Source organism: Metopolophium dirhodum, chromosome 1 (assembly GCF_019925205.1).
Source record: "Metopolophium dirhodum isolate CAU chromosome 1, ASM1992520v1, whole genome shotgun sequence".
NCBI lineage: Eukaryota > Metazoa > Arthropoda > Insecta > Hemiptera > Aphididae > Metopolophium > Metopolophium dirhodum.
Window position 1 is genome coordinate 109,816,781 of NC_083560.1, and position 22,595 is coordinate 109,839,375.

General features: G+C 32.9%; 3 protein-coding genes and 1 pseudogene across 3 annotated transcripts; 1 reads left to right on the forward strand and 3 right to left on the reverse strand.

Moving 5' to 3' along the window:
• The first annotated feature begins 561 nt into the window (after positions 1-561).
• LOC132934431 (uncharacterized) lies at positions 562-1,237 on the forward strand (annotated as a pseudogene).
• A 10,621-nt stretch (positions 1,238-11,858) lies between these two features.
• Positions 11,859-12,644, reverse strand: LOC132950238 (DNA replication licensing factor Mcm3-like). The gene has a single exon (XM_061021567.1). The coding sequence runs from the start codon at positions 12,642-12,644 to the stop codon at positions 11,859-11,861; it is 786 nt and encodes a 261-aa protein (XP_060877550.1).
• Positions 12,645-15,082: 2,438 nt separating this feature from the next.
• On the reverse strand, positions 15,083-18,227 carry LOC132934752 (uncharacterized). Its single transcript, XM_061001091.1, has 2 exons — positions 18,174-18,227; positions 15,083-17,925 (listed from the first exon to the last, which is right to left on the reverse strand). The coding sequence occupies exon 2, from the start codon at positions 17,903-17,905 to the stop codon at positions 15,641-15,643; it is 2,265 nt and encodes a 754-aa protein (XP_060857074.1). The 5' UTR covers positions 17,906-17,925; positions 18,174-18,227; the 3' UTR covers positions 15,083-15,640.
• Positions 18,228-19,851: 1,624 nt separating this feature from the next.
• LOC132950246 (piggyBac transposable element-derived protein 4-like) lies at positions 19,852-20,193 on the reverse strand. The gene has a single exon (XM_061021580.1). The coding sequence runs from the start codon at positions 20,191-20,193 to the stop codon at positions 19,852-19,854; it is 342 nt and encodes a 113-aa protein (XP_060877563.1).
• Between the last annotated feature and the right edge of the window lie 2,402 nt (positions 20,194-22,595).

The window sequence follows — 22,595 nt, forward strand, 5'->3', positions numbered from 1 at the left end:
AGGTATTGCTAATCGACTTTCTGTGTCATGTGGATTAAATGGATCCATGATGTAACACTCTTTGGTTTTGAAATTTATAATAACTACTATAAAGTGACGAGTATTAAGTAACTATGGTAGAATAACCGTACTGTCCTGAGTAAAAGTAATTTTGTTATGCACTTCACCAATTTCTCTTTTTTCCAAAGCGATCTTGCACGGTTGACTGATAAAATGTGTGTGTTTTTTAAATCCTGCTTTTTAGCATATGACATCAAACAGATGTCTACAACAAAGTTACACAACCATTCTTCCCCAGACAATGTATCAAAATCTTGGAAGTAAAGGTCGGTCAAGATGTCACAATTTCGTTCTTTATCAAATATGTAACTATAAGTTCCAACTATATAATTATTATTCTTTGCCATTCGTTTGTAGTATGTCAAATCTTTAGGTAGCATATTTTTGTGTAAATCTATAGATTGCACTGATCGTTGAAACGGAGATTTATGACTGCCAGGTGTCGAAACCGATTACATTAAAAAAATATCGTCCAATGGCTTACTCAAATCATGTACAACCATGTCGTTGTTAATTGGCTCATCAACAGTGAACCTAGTTTCATTGTCACATTCTATAACCACAACGCTTTTGATACCATCGACCACTTTGGGTGAAATGTTATTTTTATCTGCCGTAATGGTCGAAGATTTTGGGATTTTTAACGACAGTGCTTTGAAAGGACGGTAGTTGGTGTGTTGGAGATGTTTGTGTTGTTTTTCTTTTTTTCCCCAACTTTCTGTTTCGTCTAAATGGTTAAGGCTAGACAATTCCGAAGTTTTTCTTTTTCCATTTTCTTTAGTTGTACTCTGTTATAGACTTACTGTCAAAATCAAGCGCACGAGTGCAATTTCCTTTTCTAATATTGTACTTCATTTGTTTGTGTACATTCGTCACACGCTGTCTCATACGTTTTAAAAACCAGCCGCATTTAAACCTACGGTCTCCTTCTAGTATGTCTTGTTTGACTGTTTTAAACCAAGATTCAACGGTAGCATTACTCTGGCGGATTTCAATGCCATTGTTGACTTTATTGTTCATAATAGGTGTCCACAGTGCTAAGAAAGGTACCTCGGGAACGCACTTAACTATAAACTCGTGTAAATATGATTCATCATTATATTCATTAATGCTTATATTTTAAATATTTACAGCACGATTTAAGACTTCAGATTTAACCTGTTCTTTGATTGACTGAAATCTACAGAACATCATGGAATTACTCGTGTTGGACTCGCATAGAAATTTATTTATTTCCTCCAAGTGATCCTCACCTTCGTTGTTCGATTCATTTGGGAATTGGTATATATCATTACACTTGGCTCTCATTGTACTAATGGCATTTTTTGTGTCTGCTGTACCATAAGGTGACAACAGTATTACTGAAAATATTTTGAACCATTGTTCAACATCTGTCAAACTGGTTGTGTTAAAAAGTATACATATCCAATCAATAACATGATTTCTTTTGGTTTTTTCTACAGCCTTACGATGGTTTTTCTCAGATTGAAAATATGTGTAGACATGGTTTACTATAATTTTTGTGTAATGATTTGCACATATATTTATGATGGTGACATTAGATTCGTCGTGGTTATCAACCAATACTCTGTAACACCAGTTAAGGTAGTCGAATATGGAAGTAAAACCATTCCATCCTATACACAAAGCATTCATTTGGGCATAACTGAAATCTGTCACTATATTTGTGAATACTGGCCAAGTCAGTTTGTGTTTCAAAACGAATGCTTTAAAAGCGTTCAGCCATTCTGAAATCGCAACAATGTCGTGGGCTGAACTAATCATTTCAACAACGGGACACGTGACACTTGAGTTTCTAGGTAATGGGACATTATCAACTAGAACATAGTACAGAACCCTTTTGCTGTTCTTGTCAATTTTCCTGACCACTGTACCAGTTGCATCCAAATACCCAGTTACTGGTTTTTGTTTTTTAATCAGATTTTTTAGTATGTCCAACTGCTCGTTACTATAACAGTGAACAGACGGTATGCCGACATGTTTTACAAAGTTGTTTTCTTTGTCATTACACATCAATACAATGTCATGAAAATCATCTTTATCATAATCATAAGCACTTAAGGCCTCTGATCTGATTTTTCTGACGACGTCATCTGATTTAATGCCTTGCAAATTACCACAATTCAACTGAGTGGGTGATGCCATGTCAACCGCGTCCGACCTGAAAGAAAACGCTTTAGTCTTTTTCAGCGCTTCTATGTATAAGTCTCGCTGAAATCCTTTTACGTGGTTCGTGAGACCATTGTCATCTGGATTGTGATGGTAATTTAAACCAGAACTATATACTTTCGCCACAAACTTTCCGTTTTGAGGCTGGACTTTAATTCTAAAAAGTTTACACCCCTCATGGCTACAATACATGTACACATTGCAATGATTTTTAAAATATCTTACCCTTTTTTCATTAACAACAATTGTTCACAGTTCTTATGTGCTTTCTAAACATAATAGGATATTTAGTCTTTTCCAAAAGTTTTTTACCGTTAATATATGTATATATCAAAAGAGACCACTCTTCACATGAAAATGTGAAAATTCCTTCAAAAAACGGACATTCATCGGCTATCGTATTGTTTTGGAAAACAATTTTTTGTTTCCAAAGGCAGCACAACACCAGCCTTAACTGGGGTTTTCTTAAAATATGCATTTTTAAGGGTGGACTTGTACAAGTCCAACATTTTTTCTGCATTTCAATTTACTCGGTGTAACAAAATCAGATTCAACCCCTTATGCGTTGTGGTAGAATTGGAGTACTACAAGGTATTAGTGGATTTCTTATCATCCAACTGCAATCACTTTAGGGCGATACACTTGTGAATTCAAGTGAAACGTGGTCTTTATGCACAAGTTCAGGCTCTGTGTGATCAGAATATGAAATGCAATTTTCAATACTAGAATTTTCATTAAAATAAAGACTATTTGAATTCATATTGTTTGTGTTATATGATGGATTACACAAAGACACATCAAAGTGTTTTTTAAATTTCCTATACACTTTAGTACGGTTGACATGATTTGCAGCTACTTTAATGTGTTTACATATGGCATTTAGAATTATGCTATTGTAATTTAAGAAATCACTAGACGTATAGTTACAATTTTCAATACATTTTATAATAGTACTATTCATTTCTGACACATTTCTCACACATTCTGAAGAGATGAAGTTTTTCTATTGATAGCATTTGCAATTGATTTTTTTAAACTATTATCATTTTCTTTATTAAAAATGATATTGCAAATATTAGTTACACAACTGTCAGAAACTGAGACGTTTCCAAAATTTAAATTTGGATATTGAGTCTTAATATAATGAGCTACCTCATCCAATTATTTTTCTAAACTCATTTTAAAGCTTATAAATAATTTTTTTCTGTGTCTGAATTCCCACTTGTATCTGCCTGAATAAGACCTCTACGACTTTTTGTCTGAGTTTACCCTCTTCGACTATTTTGTGTCGGAAATATCAACAATTCGTCGGCACATTTTGCTGTCTGAGTTTACCCTCTTCGACTATTTCGTGTCGGAATTAACAACAATTCGTCGGCATTTTTTGCTGTCTGAGTTTACCCTCTTCGACTATTTCGTGTCGGAATTAACAACAATTCGTCGGCACTTTAAGCTGTCTGAGTTTACCTTCTTCGACAACTAATATTATAACTAAAACTACAACTACAACTATAGGTACTTAAAACTACATTTTTTTTTGTTAACTACAACTACCACTGAAAATACCTTTTTTTGGTTTTATTTTTCTACTTTTTTGGGGGAGTTTTTTTTAACTATAGCTAAAACAACTATTTTTTTTTATTTAAACTAAAACTACCACTACTTTTTTTGGATTTTTTTTGTACTTTTTGAAAATGAGTCATGAGCCACTGTCTTCTCACTCTCTCTCCATTAGACAAATTTCTATAAAACCACTTTTTACTGAAGTGCCGACCTTTATCATCACTTGGTACATTTTTTGGTTCATAATGTTGCGGCCACTTTTCTACCAATAATGTTCTAATAGATGAAGTAATTGGTGGCCAAGTTCCAGGGTCTTTAAAATTAATATTACAGTCAATATGTATTTGGTTATTTTCAATAAAATGATCCACATTGTCAATTTGTTCAGATTCTACTTCTGAAATGTTTAAATGGTTAGAAGATATACCAGATGGTTCTAGCTCAGGTGGCGCAACTACAACATTATTAGCATTAATGGTTTCAGAAATTAACCATTTATTAATATCTTTTGCTAATTTTTTACTTTCCTTTTCTTTTTTAAGTCTTTGTTTCGCAAACCACGATCCTGATGGCTTTTTCGAAGACATTATATTAGCCTAATTAATACAAAATAAAAATACGATTTTAGAAGCAATTGACAATGAATAAATATTATTAAATTGTTCTTTTAGACTGGTTTCTTCAAGGTGACAATTTGATCCGTCCCACATACATCTTCCTCATTCTGACAACACTTAAACTATCCCCGATATTTCTCTGCGCTTCTCCCGGGGTTATATGCACTCTCCAAAGTCGTGTCACGTTGTCTATCCCTATTCTCAGTTTCATCATCAGCACCAAATCGGTTTATCTCCAATGATTGCTGGGCTACTGCTGTGCTTTTCGCAATGCTCCTGATGTTCTTTCCCTGGGTACGTATTGAGGATGTTTCAACACCATATTGGGAAACGACTGTGTTGTCCTGAAACCATGATGTGTACTCTCCAAACCCTAATAGAAAGATTGCTAAAATTGCACTGAGAAACTTGATGGGCGTTTCGATAACATTTCTGTGTGAAGTGTCAACGTGCTTTTTTACTTTAATTTAGAAAAAAATAAATGTAGAAATTAACTGAATGTTAAGCGTGATTTAAGGCTACAACTTTTCAGTTTTTATCTGGATATTGACTCTCTCGTGGAGGACAAGCAATGTTAAATTTTGAAAATATATTCTCTATAAATATTAATAAAATTTTATTTTTTGGGCTAAAAAGCGTAAAAATGTAATACAAGGCTCCTTATATATTGTTACTATAACAGATGAAAAATATTAAAAATGTATAAGCACAATGTTTTGTTATCAGTATTTAAACTTCGAATTTTGACAAAATGTATCGAATTTAAAATGTACCTAATAACTATTTTGTAGTTAAAAATGTTTAATTTTTAAAACAAGGCTCGACTTAAATAGGTTATATACTTATATATAAATTACTTTATTCACAATAATATCATCAAACATACTTAGTAATATCATAGGCTGACTGACCGTTTTCGCTCAGAATTACGCTTAATATTATATCATTGAATAAAATTCAAATTTTACACCATCCATGACAGTGACCCACTTGTAATCTACTGTACTGCAGAGCGACACCCACTTGCCCACCTTTTTTTAAATTTAAATCATTGAAATATATTTTAAATATTAACTATTTTAAGGTTTAACATTTGAAATAGATCAATCAAACTACATTCCCTCACTTTTAAATTTCTGTTATTGAAGTATATTTTAAATATTATTTATCTTAAGGTTTTATCATAATATGCAAATTTTGTTGTATAAAGTGGAATTAACAAAACTAGTTTACATAGATTAGAAATTGTGGTAATCACTTTAATCAAAATCATACTTAAGAAATATCGACTGTTCTCGTCACTCAATCGTCCGGACACAGATCGATCAGAAGACATAATATTCGTTGAAATCAAAACCAGAAAGCGTTTTATATAGGTAGCTACCATATTGTTAATTTTTCTATAGTCTTAATAGATTATATATATATTGTAGTATAATATAGGAGTCTCTTATTTTAAACACCTAGGTACCTATTTTGTTAAAATGCAAACCAATGGTTATATTATAATAATAATTAATTATAAAACACACGTGTTATTTAAATTACGCGATAGTAAAATGCATGCATACATATTATATAAATATACCTACACATAGTATTATATAGTTTGATATTTCAAGGCGTCACGCGTTATGGCAAGGTAATAATTCAAAGTGAAAAAAAATAACCGAAAACGAAATGGATTAACTCGTACTAAAGAAAAAAACGAGGTCGTAAACTCGTAAAAGTATAATACGTCATACGTTATAATTATTTATTACAACGATTCGGCGCGTTTATTAACACCCGTAACTACTTCCGTAGTTATAATGTCATAATGATATACATATTATTATAGCGGCATTATCGGCACTGGTGCAGTATTACGGCGTGTTAAAATTGCACCGACTTAATGATAAATATCGTCGGTAAGTCTTGTGCTAACTACCGCCTCATAGCTATACATTTTTACCTAAGTATATATATATATAATATTATAGACAGTAGGTCCTACATTATAATACTTCAGCGGTGTCGTGCGCGCCTATATTATACATAAGACATTAAAATATAATATTTTTAATTGGCCGAATTAAAATGAAGTTTCCGACACGGATGCGACCGAGTCTTAAATAATATATTGTGTGCCCATGGGCAGCCCCCCGCGGCCATTTTAATATGTTAAATATGTTTAATATGTACGACCTATGCACTCGCGCCTGCCTACTGCTGGTGCTGCTGCAGTTATCGCGGCTGGTAAGTAATTTAGTGTTTAATATTTTCATCGCGTCGTGTAACCGAGGAGTGCGTATAAATAATTTACATATATAACATCATTTCGATTTTCGGAATAATAATAGGTATAAGTATAGGTTCAATGGTAATGGGTCTAATGGGTAGGCACTTAAGCCGTCGCAGTCACTTACCGCGTGAAGTTGAACTTACAACGTAGGTATACCTATTCGTATGAGTAATCGTGTGTTGCGCATCGTTGTCAAAGGTCTGCTGGTCTGTATAGTCGGGGATTCCGTCTAGTGGAGCAGTAATGATGGAATTAGCGAATCCTAAAATGGTTGGAATGTTGGGCATGCCAAGCATGTAGTCATAGGGATTAATCATTTCTCCTGGGTTGCGTGGTCCTGGGTGGCAGGGCATAATCGGAGAGATCATTCTGTAATGTGCGTCATCTGGGGTGGTGGCGCATATGCTTTTTAGCATAGGGAGGAGCGGGCCCGGAACGGGTAAGCGTTCTGGTGGCAGATCTTTCTCGAGTTGGGAATGCATGAGACGAACGTTGTAATCTCCAGTTTTGGAGTAGTTCATAGCGCGCATTATCTGGTAGTACATCAGTACTCCAAAGTAAGCTCTAGAAAGGAAGGGATGCCATATCTGGCCAGTCCTTTCGTAGTACAGGTTGTCAGTCATGAGTTGGTCCATGTAATGGATAACTTAATAATAGTTGAACGATGTGGGTGTGAAGGTTGAAACTTGTAGCGTTTTTCTTGGTACGAGTGGAAATCGTGCTAGGGCAGTAGCAATGAAATCTTTACGCGCCATCGCTGGTACATGTTTCACTTCTGGTTTGATGTCGACATCTGGTTTCGTTTTGATTTGATCTTTCAAATCAGTGTTAGACACTTTGTCTGGTTGTACAGACGGTCGGGTATCATTTGAAACGGTATTAAGCGTCTCTGTCTTGTTAATGGACAGGATAGCGGAGTCGAGAAGCTTCTGGTTTAACGAGGGCGTCGCGGCATTTGGCGTCGTCATCATCACTTGTGTGTGTTTTTCTGGTATATGTTTCTTAATTTTGAAAAGCCGTGTTCTTTCAGTTAGAAATCAGAAAGTTCGGTAGAAACAATTCCCAGAAAAACACACACACACCACACACACAAGTGATGACGACGACGCCAAATGCCGCGACGCCCTCGTTAAACGAGAAGCTTCTCGAGTAATTGTCAAAAAATAATAAATGATTTTTATTTTGGAGTGGTTGTGACAATTGCTTGACCACGCGGGCTCCTAATTGATTTTCAACTTTATCACCAACTTTCCCAGTGTAAATTTCAATATTCCACAAATACCCATGTTTGTCTACTAAGCATCAAATTTTGAAAACTCTTTTGATGGGTTTTTTTGGCATGTATTGTTTATTTGAGTTTCTTCCAGTAAACTTAACCATACTCTCGTCTATAGAAACAATTTGGTGTGGATTGTATGATTTTTGGAAATTAAATAAAAGAATACTTATAATTGGTCTTAATTTGTATAACTTATCGTAATTATCTGTATTTTTTTTTGGCATAACTGTATTGTCATTTAAATGTATATGTGCCAATAGCCAACCAAAACGGTTGACAGTCATAAGACTACTAATGTATGAGTCGTGCAAATCTGGCGAAGATGACCAAGAGTCCCTATAACTACACTGCTTTTTTATTCCCATTAGAAGATTTATTCCGATAAAAGTTTTTATTTCTGATAAATTTGTTCGTATAAATGATTTGCCGGTCTTAGTTTGTTTTTGTTGGGCGTATAGATTTGTTTGAAAAACAATAAAATTCATAATCTCATCGTTAAATAATATATTATAAATATACTAATAGGTGTACAAAAAGGGAGATTTTCTATAATATTTGTGACGTCTTCTAAACTAGTAAATAAAGGACTTGAATACATTTTATTATTATTTTTTGACCAAATTGGTGGTATGAATGGAATATCGATTTCATGGTGGTTTTGTTGTACATTTATTTGAGGTTGAGAACTTTCACGATCTGATTGACTTAAAGAAGGGGTAGCTAGTGGCTGAATTCCCGACATATCACCATCTTCACAATTAAAATTAGAAAAAAGTTGACGACGACTAACTGGTACTTCGTTTAGTGAGCTAATAATAGTGAGCTAATAATGGTCCCTTAAACAAGATTTTGGCCCGTGATTGGTCCATTAAATTTTTAGTGAACCATTAAATTCAATAAATTGTTTATGCAACCCAGCATTAATATATTAAAAGTAAATAATTTAGAAATCAATAAAAAATATTTTATTAAAATTAAATTAATAGAAAATAGAAATTACAATAATTTCATTGGAATTATGGTGTTTACCAGTGCAGCTGCGTCGTGGCCGTAACGTGGTACGGGGTACCGGTAGAACACTACCTTAACTCGGTTTAGAAGGTTTTTGTAGAAGGACAAGACGGAATGCTCGATGGGTAGGTTACTACTAATTTATTTATTTTTAAAAATAAAACAACAAACAATATGGTAAGTCGGAGATATGGACTAAGGCGCGCGTATTACGTTGAGTCGTCGGGATCGGAGAGCGAAAAAACTAGTGTTGTGACAGGCGAACGAAAACGGCTTCGAGCCTGTAACAGCGAAAAAGTCAGTGCGCGAGGTGGGAGAAAAAATTGTGGAGGCGTGTCGTTACGCGACCAAAGACGATACAAAAAGACGCGCTAGCGTAAGTGGTGATACGCGTCGTAATCACCACAGAATAATAGATAAAATATAATATATAATTAACTTGTCTAATATTATAAGATGGCAAGCTTTTAGCGCCCTCTAGATATAATGGAACCAAGGAGTAAAAAATTAAAAAATTATCAAAGACGTTGTAAGTATTATCTTACTAGAGACCGCCAGAGAGGTATTATCACAAAATCTTATCACCAAAATTGCTATTCACTTTCAGCTAACACTGTTGTAGGTTCCGGGGGGTCTCCCCCTGATAGACAGAAGGGGGGGACATACCTATTATATTGGTATATTATAGACAATTATTACATTTCGGTAATTACAACTAAGTAAGTAGAAATAACAAATTCACATTTTATTTCCACAAAAACGGTTTTATTTATTTTTAATGCAAACAATATTACAGTATCTTTGTCAAACTGTCTGGCAAGCTGAATTACATATGTAGCCGCCGGCGCCACAAAAACGGTCCACGACAACTTTTACGTTGCCTCATTTCTTTGCCGTATAACTTATTAAGCAGCTCCGGACAAATCGGGTAAAATCTTTCTATAACACGAAACCAAACATACGATTATAATATATATCATTTTATATATATAAATGTTTTTTTTACATACATTCATCAAATCTTGAAAATAAGGTTTATCCCTTTTTCCAAAATTTGAATGTGCTTGGTCTGTAGATCGGAAGTATAAAAAAAACATTATTTAATTTCTGATTTTTAATCATTATACCTATAGGACTAGACCTCCAAAATTTGTGCTCACACTCAGGGAGTCTCATAAGCCCACTAGAAACAATATTTTCCATTCTGCATTTACCCACGCAACTAACGGGGTCCGCAATCCATCGCAGGTGGATTGTATACCTGGTAATATAAACTAGGTACGTATATTGTCCGCGATCCGACACAGTCGGATTGCCTATCTATGTAATTTGATGATTGATAGCTAGACAATCGAATACACCTATGGAATCTACACTTTTTAACAACCAAAAGCACCATACGAACGATGGCAGTATCCACGTATCCAATCCGCTGCTTTTGGCTTTCTTAGTCGATTATAACCTTACACCGGTGATAAATGATAGCTAGACACTTTACAACGATAGTGACGTATTGCTAGACGCTAAAACTTTTTTTGCCAAATCGCAGGCCTTATCCATATCCATACCACTTATCCTTAGCACACATTTTTATGAAACTTTAAACTTTTAACCGATAGAAACTATATTCTCCAATATTCACTTACCTACGTTATTAACGGCGTCCGCAATCCACCGCAGATGGATTGCATACTTGGTTATATACGCATCGCATATTGTCCGCGATCCGACGCAGTCGGATTGCCTACCTATGTGATTTGATGACTGATAGCTAGACAATCCAAATACACCTATCGACTCTAAACTTTTTAATAATTTTAACAACCGAAAGCAATGGACACAAACGCCAGGAGATCCTGGATATTGTATCCATTTACAATGTTCGTGACGGATTGCTAGACGCTCAAACTTTTAAACATTCCCGCCAAAGCGCCAAGCCTTATCTGCAATCTTTAGCACAAATCCTAAACGTTCATCTTACAACCAGTGGCGTAGGTATAGATTATTAATGTTGGGGGTTCGACTTAAACTACATTCTTATTTGAAACGGTAAACGTATAAAATACTTGTCGCGAGTAAACTAAAAAAAAAAATATGTAGAAGTGACGGCCGTAAAAATGTAACATAAACCCGATATACCATTATAATCTACAGATAATAAGGAATAATTTTATATCAATATGATAGGAATACAAAAAAATCAAAACACAATGAATACGTAAACATGGATAGATCAAACCATGGATAGCGTCAAAAACGTGCTGTGTTAACGTTGGTCACCGTGGCAAGATCACCAACGTCAACTATGTGTTGACATCGGCGATCGGCAGTGAACGTTTTAAATATAATAATGACTAAACGAAAAACAATTTTAAATAAATAATTCTGATTGTATTTATATAATATAAATTGTTAAAATTAATAAATTACCTACTTTGGCTGGAAAATAGTATTTAGTTACACGCAAACTGAGATCTGAGACAACTGCAATGCGCAACAGCTCCAGAATAAATGACCTGATGTAAATCGGTGATCACGTAATATCAAACACAGTGATAAATTCTTATACTATTAACACGTTGAATGCCACGGTGTTTATGATGGGTGTATAGTGAGTTTCCGCGCCAAAACTGAGTCGCGCGTGTCGACATTGGTTCCCCGAGCCCGGTGAAGTTGTTATTTAAAATTGAAATATCATTAAAATCATTGTTTTCAGTGTACATGTATATTATACTAAAATGGTTATTTTTTATAAGGGTCTCCGGTAATTTATTGCCACTCAATTTTTTTTTAAATTTAAAAAAAAAATTATTAAATGCAACAAATACCGAATTTACATATAAAACAAAATTGTTTACGTATTTTTTAAAACAATGTTGTTGGCAATAAGCATTGTTTTAAAAAAAATGCTGCCTTTTGGTGGAAGAAAAGAACGATAATGACCAATAATCATTACCCTGTCACCCGGTTTGCACATATCCACCAAATCATGCTCAACTACCACATCAACAGACCGGGCAGCTTGCCCGGCTGGGCTGTTTTCAGTGGACTCCTGAATAATTAAGGACTGCCGATCTTTAAACACTGAGATGCCAAACTCAGTCTCCAAGAGATTGCCCTCATTATCTCTACTCGGGTAATTGCAATTTGAAGTAGCAGAGTCAAAACTATATGAGGTCGATAAAAAGTCAGTATGTGTATGCTCATGCATTTTTCTAGTAGCGGGACAATAGTGGACACTTTTCACTAACACTGACTTTATATCCGACCTCATTGTTACAACACCATCCAAACAAACTAACCGGCCTAAAAACTTGCATCTTAAGGTCCTAGGCGTTACATGATTCGAGCCAAACGCACCATAGAAGCCAACAAAAAACTCTTCGTGTTTATTTGCATAAGATGGGTCTATGCATTGGACACATTCTTTAATCGCACGCTTAAGTGCTACCTCTTCTACCAAAAAATTGTTTAACAATTCATTTGCCCTAACAATGTTGTACTTACGTACGTCTCCTATATCGATATATATTCTTCTCTCGTTTTCCCGTATCATCATTTTAATTTTTTTATGGTACACATTGGTCGTCAATTCGTCGCACAGAAAATCCATATAACACAACACAACACTGTCGTCCATGATGAAAATTAACTGTACGCCGTCAAGGTGTAATGCGGACTGTAACGCGGACTGTAAGTCGTGTCATGACTATGAAAATATGTGCCATAGATAATTTCAAGAAATTAAACATGCGTCTCCGTCTCTATTTCCACGGATGCTATCCACGACGGATACTCGGAAATGCCGTTTAATCCTGATTAAACATGTTGGGTTTGATAATTCACCAAAAATCCAATTCTTGTACAATCGTTATGAAAAGCACATCGTTAGGTAGGTATAATCGGTGGCTACTCGGTGTACAAGTTTCAAAAATAAGGACTAAGAATTAAGGTGTCCAGGACTTATAACTGAAAAAATGATTTTTTGGTTGCAATTCTGCGGTGCTAAATCCCGTACTTACCTCCGGACAGCCGTTATTTGTACTTGTTGTTCTCAAAAGTAATAAGGGATGATAGTGGAGGTAAAGAGGAATGCAGTCATACCATTTTCATGACTCTAAGTCAAAACCCTGATTTTTTGAACTGGGGCATATCTGGTTTGCCGCCAGATTGCAATGCAACCCAGCAGTAAAAATTCAAACTTACCTCCCGGGTGCCCGTTATTTGGACTTCACCCAGACGTCATGCAAATTGCACTATAATAAATTAATTAAAAATCGAATAACAGTACGACCGACTCGAATCGTATACCATTAGATTACCCAAGTACCCAGCTACCATCCCTGCTAGTTTCGTGTAAAAATATTAAAAACCCTGGAGTCCAGGAACGGATGGCTGGGTATTGCCGGAGATTGTACACGCGTACTCGCAATTGATAAGATATAGGTATAAGATAAGATATAAGATAAGGCGAACGGTAAAAACCCAGTTATTATTATATATTCTATAAATAAAAACCCTGTACACAGTGAGCTGATGGCTGAAGTCTGGCCGATCTAGCTGCAATCACCTGGTAGACATGCATTGGTGATTGCAAAGTGATTGCAAACAAACAAGTGATTGCATGGGTGATTGCAACCAGGTGATTGCTTAGTGATTGCATTGGTGATTGCATGAGTGATTGCAAAATAACCAAGTGATTGCAACCAGGTGATTGCTTAGTGATTGCAAACAAACAGGTGATTGCGTACTATTATTCGATTTTTAATTAATTTTTGAAATCAAAATTTGCACAACTACCGGGTGATTGCACGTTAAAGTGTCAAACTCCAGCCGTCAGCTCAGTGCATACGGGGTTTTTGATATTTTTACACGAAACTAGCAGGGATGGTAGCCAGGTACATTTGCAATGAAACAGTGAAGGTTTCAAGTCGATCGCAAGAATATTCATTATTTAAAAATGAAAAGTAAACCGTTGAAATTCAAAACATCGAGGTTGTATACACACCGCGGTCTGTATCATGGAATTATCTACGTATCGTTATTCAACTCTTTTACAATACGATATCTCGATAAATACTAATCCTACGGACTTTCATGCGTGATTCAATTATGATTCTTTGAGCAATTACAATCCGATTTACAAGTCCCGGACCAATCGGTTCAATACTCAATACAGCAGACTTATAATAAATTGTCTTAATTATTATAGTAAATATTAATAAATAATGGAAGTCTAAAGGTATATTCAGAGTTTATTTCAAAATATTTTACAATACCTAATACTAAAAAAATTTTAATTCGCGGACATAATATAGTACATAATATAGTATAGTACCTACTATAAAGTCTATAATATAATGACCACACCATTTTGTTTGAATCTAAAGAAAAATTAACTAAATAATAATTAATAAAAGTATTGGAAATAATAAATAGTACAGCAGTTTGATCAGAAACTATCCACCATCTCGTCTAGTGGATACACATTGACCATAATATAATAGTAGGTAGATGGTAAATAGGAGAATAATATAATATTACGTAGCTATTTTCTTTTTTAAATGTCGGTATTTGTATAATCAAATTTTTTTTCAAATACCTATAGATTAATATATTACAATACATAGGTAGGTACAGATTGTATTGGTGACCGTGAAAGTTTTTCAAATTAAACAATAACGTTAAGTACCTATATGGACTCCTAGAATAATAGGTATATAAACTATACCTATCTATGACTATATCGTCGCTTATACTGCAACACCACGTATCTCAGTTTTTGTAGGTTTTCAGGAGCAGCAAATAACGTGATTTAAATGATTTATACTTACTAATTTCAGTACTGGTAATGTTTAATTTATATATTTTGTACTTATAATGTATTTTAAATACATAAATATTATATTTAGTGTAAAATAATGGTTTTAAATGAGATACGTGTAGTTATAAAATAATAATATTGAGATAGGTTGTTTTAATGATTTCCCATGTATGGTTTTTAAAATGTATAATGTTTGAAATATATTTTGTTTATTTTTTAGAACATTAAAATAAAATACGTTTTTAATATTTATAAGTGCCATGTAAATTCTTTTTTTATTATTAGGTATAAAAATGAACAATTTATTTCAACAAATAATAACAAGTTTAAACAGTCTGTTACTCAACAAATAAAATAGTAATTAAAAAAGAATTATAATAAAACATAACTAGGTATTAATTAACTAGTAAATAAAATTAACATTGCTTTTGAACAGTCTTTTGTTACACAATATTAAAATGTTAATACATCAAACATGACTATAAATCAACAAGTAAATAAAAATAATAACACTTTTGAACAGTCTGTTACTCAACAAATAAAATATTAATTAAAAAATAATTATAATAAAACATAACTAGGTATTAATTAACTAGTAAATACAATTAACATTGCTTTTAAACAGTCTTTTGTTACACAATATTAAAATGTTAATACATCAAACATGACAATAAATCAACAAGTAAATAAAAATAATAACACTTTTGAACAGTGTTTTGTCACAACTAAAATTAAATTAAAAATATATTACAAAATAGTAAAAAACAATACTTAATAAAAATAATCAAATTTAAACAGTATTTTTTTGGTCTTCATTCTTTACTTTTTTTCTTGGCTTTACGAACACTCTCATCCATATGTGGCAATGCGTCATAAAAACAATGACAATCATAGGGCATTATGGACTTCAAACTTTGAAGATCATTCCACTTATCTAAGCTAATTTTTTTGGGGTGTTGATGAAGTTTGGGAAACTTAAAAATATCTTCTTTGTCAATTTTGTTTGGCCTTCTTGGCAACTCATTAAAAGGATCACTGTAGTTCAGTTTATACAATATAACACCTATTGGACAGTATTGTATAACTCTTAAATCTGTCACAACAGGGTCAGAAGCTACTTTTCCTGGTCTTATTGATTCATAGAACATCAGCTTTTTATTACTGTAATCCGAAAAAAAATTGAATGTTAATAATTTTGAAGTGTATGGAAATGGATAAATTCTGGCTTCTTTTGTTAGCTGAGATAGTTGACTTGGTAAATAGCAATCAGTCTTCTTAAGTTTTCTTTCAATCACACTGTGTACACTGTCACACTCCATTTGAGTGTGACCCTTCTCTAGAAACTTCTGTGTTATAGTTATGTCATATTTTATACATAAATGTAATAAAGCATTTGACATAACACAATTTCGGTTCTGTGCAGTGCAACCATCAGAGTAAATTATAACTGGTTTTAAACTTTTCTTTAATGTTTCTTCGATAACATCAATCAAACATGAAACAAATGTTGATGCCACAAGTTCAGTTTGACTTTCATCAAACCAATAATTAATGCTTTCATTAGTACTCAAATTGTATACAGTATAGTTGTGAACAGCAAGTTTCATTTTAAAATATATAGAACTTGCTTGTGAATATGGAAGCAATTGTACCGCCATTAAATCACAGGTAAAAACATGACATTCACCAGCAGCTGCTAATATTTTGTCTTTGGATTTTTCATCCCTTGCTTCATTTTTTTTTAAAACATGCATTTGGTACTCTTCTTCAGGCAAGTTTTTCAAATTATATTGACAACATTTGTCACATTGGTCCTTTTTGGGTGAGAAAATTGAAAGATTTTTTTGGAAAAAAATATTGTCAAATGCTTTTCGGCATAATGGTTTTTCATTATCAGTTTTACATTCACTAAAATAAATGTTGTAAAGTTGTGTTATTGATTTTATTTCTGTCTGTAAGTATAATTTTCTTGATGACTTTCTACAGTAATGAGATGGAAGTTTTGGAAGTTTATCAAAAAATGTATTCAAGTAATTATTTTTGTGTTTTATTGCTCTCCTAGAGTTACCTGTTATGTGCTTATTAGTTTCATTTACCAAGGAGTCAATTTCTTCATCTTCGATTCCCACTTCCTCTCTAACAAATCTTGGAGCTTGTAATCCATACTGATTTTTATATTCCAACCAATACCTTAATGTATTTTCCTTAATTCCTAGAGTACTTAAAAACATTTGTTTACAGACCCCTAGTTTATCATTCCCAACTTTTAAATAATAAAAATAAGAACCATTTCTTCGAGATGTTGCGCTTTCAGTGGTTCTTTGCTTGGGAATTACTTTTTCTACCAGTGATAAAACAAATATTTGTTTTTCTCTCCACGATGTCATTGACCAGAAATTTTTAAAAATATCTGAACGATCTTCATTTTTTATGTCCAAACAAAATCTTGTTTTCCATTTCTCACATACTTTAGACTGACATGGTGGTCCAAGATTTCGTCCTTCTCGAGGTGTGTCATGTAAAATATTCAAAGTGTTATCTTTTTCCTTTCTTCTGTACCCTATGTATGATTCTCCTTTAAGTCTTTTGATTTTAGTTTCATTTCTGCTCCAAGAATTTGAATTTGAAACTCTGTTACGTTTCCTACCATCATTTTGTAAATTGTTATGAATGTCATCTTCATATTCAACAACTTCAATATTTTGGTTCTCAGTTATTGGAGAAATTATTGTGCTAGGTGTATTCAACGTTTCCTCATCTATACTCTGTAAACCTTTTTTTTCACACTCAATAGTTTCAACATGTTGATGCTCAGTATTTTGTTCCAGCTGATTGTTAAAATTATCAAATTCATAGAGTTCAATATTATTTAAGTTTATTTCATAGTTATTGCCATCTTCAAAAGGTGTGATATTATACTGTTGCATAGAACTATCATTATTATTTATCCTAGTAGTTGTTGTCTTACCATGAGGTTTTTTTTTAACAGCATCAAACAATTCATCAACAGATAAAACATTTAGATCATCACTGTCATATTCTGACTCAATATCAGACGTCATGTTCGTACTAACCATTCAAGCTTACAATTGATCACCTAAAAAAAAAATACAAATAACTATAACTATAAAATATACTATGGAAACACCACTTATCTCATTTTATTTGATTTGGTAACTAGACTTATCTCAACAAATTGACTTGTATATTTTCAATAGTAAATAACTAATTTTGTGCATGTTTAATTAGTACGACTCTTTCAGTTTTTAGTACTAAAGACTCCCCAAAATGAAATAAACTACTACATTAAACAAAATATTAACTGAATATATTGAATAAACTTACTTTAGGTCGACGTCTTCACAATGCTACTGTCATGCTGTGTTATTTTGCTGAGATACGTTATGTTGATACAAGGTTTTGATATAAGTGGTGTTATCATTTTCATGATTTACAGTGTAACCACATTTTTAACGAAAAAAAATAACGGAACAAAACATCTGGGAAATATTTGATTTATCAATATCGATAATAATCTCATTTTGTCAAATTTTGAGATACGTGGTGTTGCAGTATAAGCGACGATATATCATGTTCAAATAAATCCAAAAGTCTCAAAAATACGCTAAGTATGTTCAAATAATTTTAATTTTAGAGCTTTGATTGTATGCATTTGAAATTTCAAATGACCTATGTCGGGGGCTAGCGTGACGTCTCGCCACCCCTCCGCCCCATGGCAGGGTTTATTGATATCCCCCCCGCAACGAAGAGCGTACGAATGTTTATATTGCGCGTACAAATTCGTAAGAATAGAGGGCAAAGCGTTGGTAAAAAAAAAATTTCGATTTATCTATGTCGGGGGCTGACGTGACGTCTCGCCACCCCCCCGACGCGTTTATCGATATCCCCCCCCGCAACGAAGAGCGTACGAATGTTTATATTGCGCGTACAAATACGTACGAATAGAGGGCAAAGCGTTGGTAAAAAAAAAAATCGATTTATCTATGTCGGGGGCTGGCGTGACGTCTCGCCCCCCCCCCCCCCCCCGACGAGTTTTTGATATATCTGAGCCACTTTGGTCATACAAATTCTGTAACACTGCTTACAAATTCGTACAAATAGCATACTAAAAGATAGAACAATCAAATTTCGGTATTTTGAAAATGGGGGGGCTGGTGTGACGTACGTTAATTTTTTATGGAAGTTTTCAAAACAGGAATCGAAGCATAAACCGGGGGGTTGTGTACCACATTTATTACAATAATAAAATGTTTCTTCTCTTTTTCCTACGGAAGCACACAATCGACATCTTTTGCGAATGTATCTCTTTTTATGATTTTTTTCTACTTTACATGGAAAATTACGTTCGGGTATCTGAGGGCAAAGTCGTGGTACTGGGACAGATTTGTTGGAAACTAAAGCTTTTATAACTGATAACCGGTAATCATATAAATTTTTTTTTAATATTTTCGCAATAAAGTATATGTGAATTTAATAAACATATTTGTAAAAAATGAATTGCAATTTTTTTATACCAACGTAAAGTTTTACGTTCGGCTAGATAATATGACATCATTTGATCTTGGCGATCGATACCCGACATATTTTTATTATACTCAAAAATTGGCAAAGGTTTGATTTTTTTTTGACCATGTCGATTTGCTGTTTCTACCATTTCATGCTTAAATTTTGAACTTATGCTAAGAACTTCACGCTTATCTTTCCATTTTACCACACATATCCCATCCTTAGTATACTTACCAACTGATTCTCCAGATTTGAGATTTTTTGTTACTACCTCTTTTGGATTACCTTTCCTATTACTGCGTAGAGTTCAGGTACAATATGTTTTTCTACCAATAATTTATGAGCTAGTTGAACGCTGTTGTAGTAGCTATCCATAAATAATAAATAGCCTTTGTCAAAATAATTGTTCATTAGTTGGTCTACAACATATTCGGTATGACTAACTCCGGGCAATACCAGTACTAACACCAGTACCTTGGCCAGAATAAATCATAATTTATTGTACAAATCCTTGATGTTCAGTTAACATGTACAACTTGACGCCATATTTATGGCGTTTATTTTTTATATATTGTCGAAATATTAGACGGCCCCGCCAAAGTACCATCGATTCATGTAATGACAAATTTTTAGAAGGCTGATTTACATCTTGCATTCGTTTATTGAAATAGTCCAAAACTTGTTTAACCTTATTTATGCGACTGGGTGCCTTTTCACCAGCTTTGGGATTTTTACAAAAATGTAAAGATCGCATAATCGACATGTACCTATTTCGACTCATTTTTTCTCGAAAACAGTTCAAATTAAATAGTTCGTCGGTCTTCCAATAGTCCGACATTTTAGGCATTTTTATTGTACCTGTGTGTAAAAGCAAGCCGAAAAAATTAGAAGTAGATGGATTGTAACTCATTTTAAAAAATTGAAATTCGCAATGTAAAAAAATAACAATGAAAAATGTATTTTGTAAACGTCTGTAAATAACGTAAAACACGATTCACGACTGACAACGGCGGAGGTATACTGAGATACTGGTATAGTCAAACACTCAAACTCAAGCACACCTGTTGGAATTAGGGGTGTACAAGCTATATCGATAATATCGTTTCATCGATATTACGTGTCCGATATATTGAAAATATCGGATCGATATTTGTTAACCGATATTTAATATATAGATATTATAAAACTATTATTTCAGCTTTTTTTTTATAACAATTTATATAGTAATTACTTATGGGGCAAAGTATAAAAATTTGTCAACACCACCACCCAAAAAGTTAGAGCAAAATAATGACCGGCTACATGATTGAATGATTTTGTAAATTGTAAGTTGTAAATTTAACCATCATAAAGTCGCTCGCTTCGCTCGCAATTTATCACTCCAATTTAACCTATTAGGTAGGTCGATTCCAATTTGTTTGGTTTAAAGCTCCTCTTTCTTTACAACAAAAACCACAAACACTTGAGTTCATCATAAATTACAAATTATCAAAATAATAGACAAATATAACAAAAAAAAGGTAGGTAAGTGGGTACCGCTTTGCTGTACAGAAGTTGTCGAGTGGGTCTCTGTACAGGATTTATTAAATTTGAGTTCAGCGATAAATCAAAGCATACGAAAAACGATTCTGAGCGAATATCAGCCAATATTATCTTAGTATATTTTATGATATTATTGCTATAAAAGTAATTTATTTTACAGTATAGGTTGAATTAATTTTTGAAAAAAACTTTGAATTTTTAAATGTGATTGTGGATTTTTAATATAATAAGATAATTTAAAAGAGTTTCAAGTACCTAATAACAATATTTTTAAATAAAAATTTACCTAAAATCATTTTTCTTGGATTAAATATCTAATTTCGTTAAAAATTGAACTTAAAATGTCTTTCAAAATAAACTCTTATTAATATATTGTTTAGATTTTTTGATTACAATATTATATACTTGTGAGAAACCTCATTTCAAATTTTTAATCCTTAGCTATTAACACGTTGACCGCCATACAGCCGCCGGCGGCCACAAAAATCTGGTTATGAACTAAGAATTTTAGGCCGCCAGCTGCCGTAACATTTTATTCCTGTGAGACCATACTGCCGCATTTCTCATATTCTTTTATATAGCAATACATTTTTTGGCGCTGTAGTTATGATTTCTATAATTATTTCATGGCGTAGAGCTGAAAATTACGCTTCGATTGGTATATTATTTACCCTTGTACAAGTTTATTTCATAGTTATATTGTTACTCAAATAAGTACCCATAAATATTTAAATAATAATTATTATTATTAATTTCGTATCATATTTTAATACAGAAAATGACCAAGGAAGAAAATTTTTTATTAAAAATCTTTATTTTATACAATAAAAATGTCAAAATCATACTATTTAAAAAAAACCTTTATTTTATTAAATAGATAAATTTTAATACTAAATTAAAAAAAAAAACGAACATCACTTTTAATAATGATCTATTAAAACAAACAAAAAATAAACATCTTTTAAAATAAAGAATTATTAAAAAAAAATTAAAAAACAAGGTCCTAATAAAAATAAATTGTTTTAACTTCAAATTTAAATTAATTAAAAATTTAAAAAACTTTATTTACATTCAATAATATTGTTTATTATCCAATAATTCCCTAACAACACTTTCATCACTAATCTTGAACCTTTTTAAACGCGAATTAATTTTTAAATTTTAAAATGCAAACACTGTCAGTTAAAATAAGTAAGCACGCCCGCGACTTGATTACAAATGTTTCAAAATGGTCAATTTTCTATCTTTTAATTTTTTTTCAGAAACTAAAGCTCTCTTTAAAAATTTGATTGCTGAAAAAATTCTAAAGCGTGTAAATAAATTAATCAAAAAAATTGTATTAAAAGATTCACAAGGATAATTAAAAGGTACATTACTCATTTGTTGCTTTAGTTTTGAACCCACGCCGTCTTCATAGGAAATGGAAGGGAAGTTATCAATAAAAATATTTTCTAATTCGGATACAAAATTATAAAAGTCATCATGAGGCATCATCAGATTTCCAAATGTTGAGTTGTCTCCAGTAGGGTATGCTTTATAGAAACTCAAGAGAAATGACTGGTTCAACTCTTTTTGATAGTACGCATAGTCTATACAAACCTGACAAATATGATTTTCTAAGCATTTTCTCATTAAATAACCACTAATGTAAGTTAATGCATTCTATTCTGGAATGTCAAGTTGTTTATAGTCAACTGT

Bases quoted from the DNA above. Each gene is read 5' to 3' on its own strand.
- LOC132934752 (XM_061001091.1), bottom strand. From the start codon at position 17,905: ATGGTTAGTACGAACATGACGTCTGATATTGAGTCAGAATATGACAGT.
- LOC132950238 (XM_061021567.1), bottom strand. From the start codon at position 12,644: ATGGACGACAGTGTTGTGTTGTGTTATATGGATTTTCTGTGCGACGAA.
- LOC132950246 (XM_061021580.1), bottom strand. From the start codon at position 20,193: ATGTCGGACTATTGGAAGACCGACGAACTATTTAATTTGAACTGTTTT.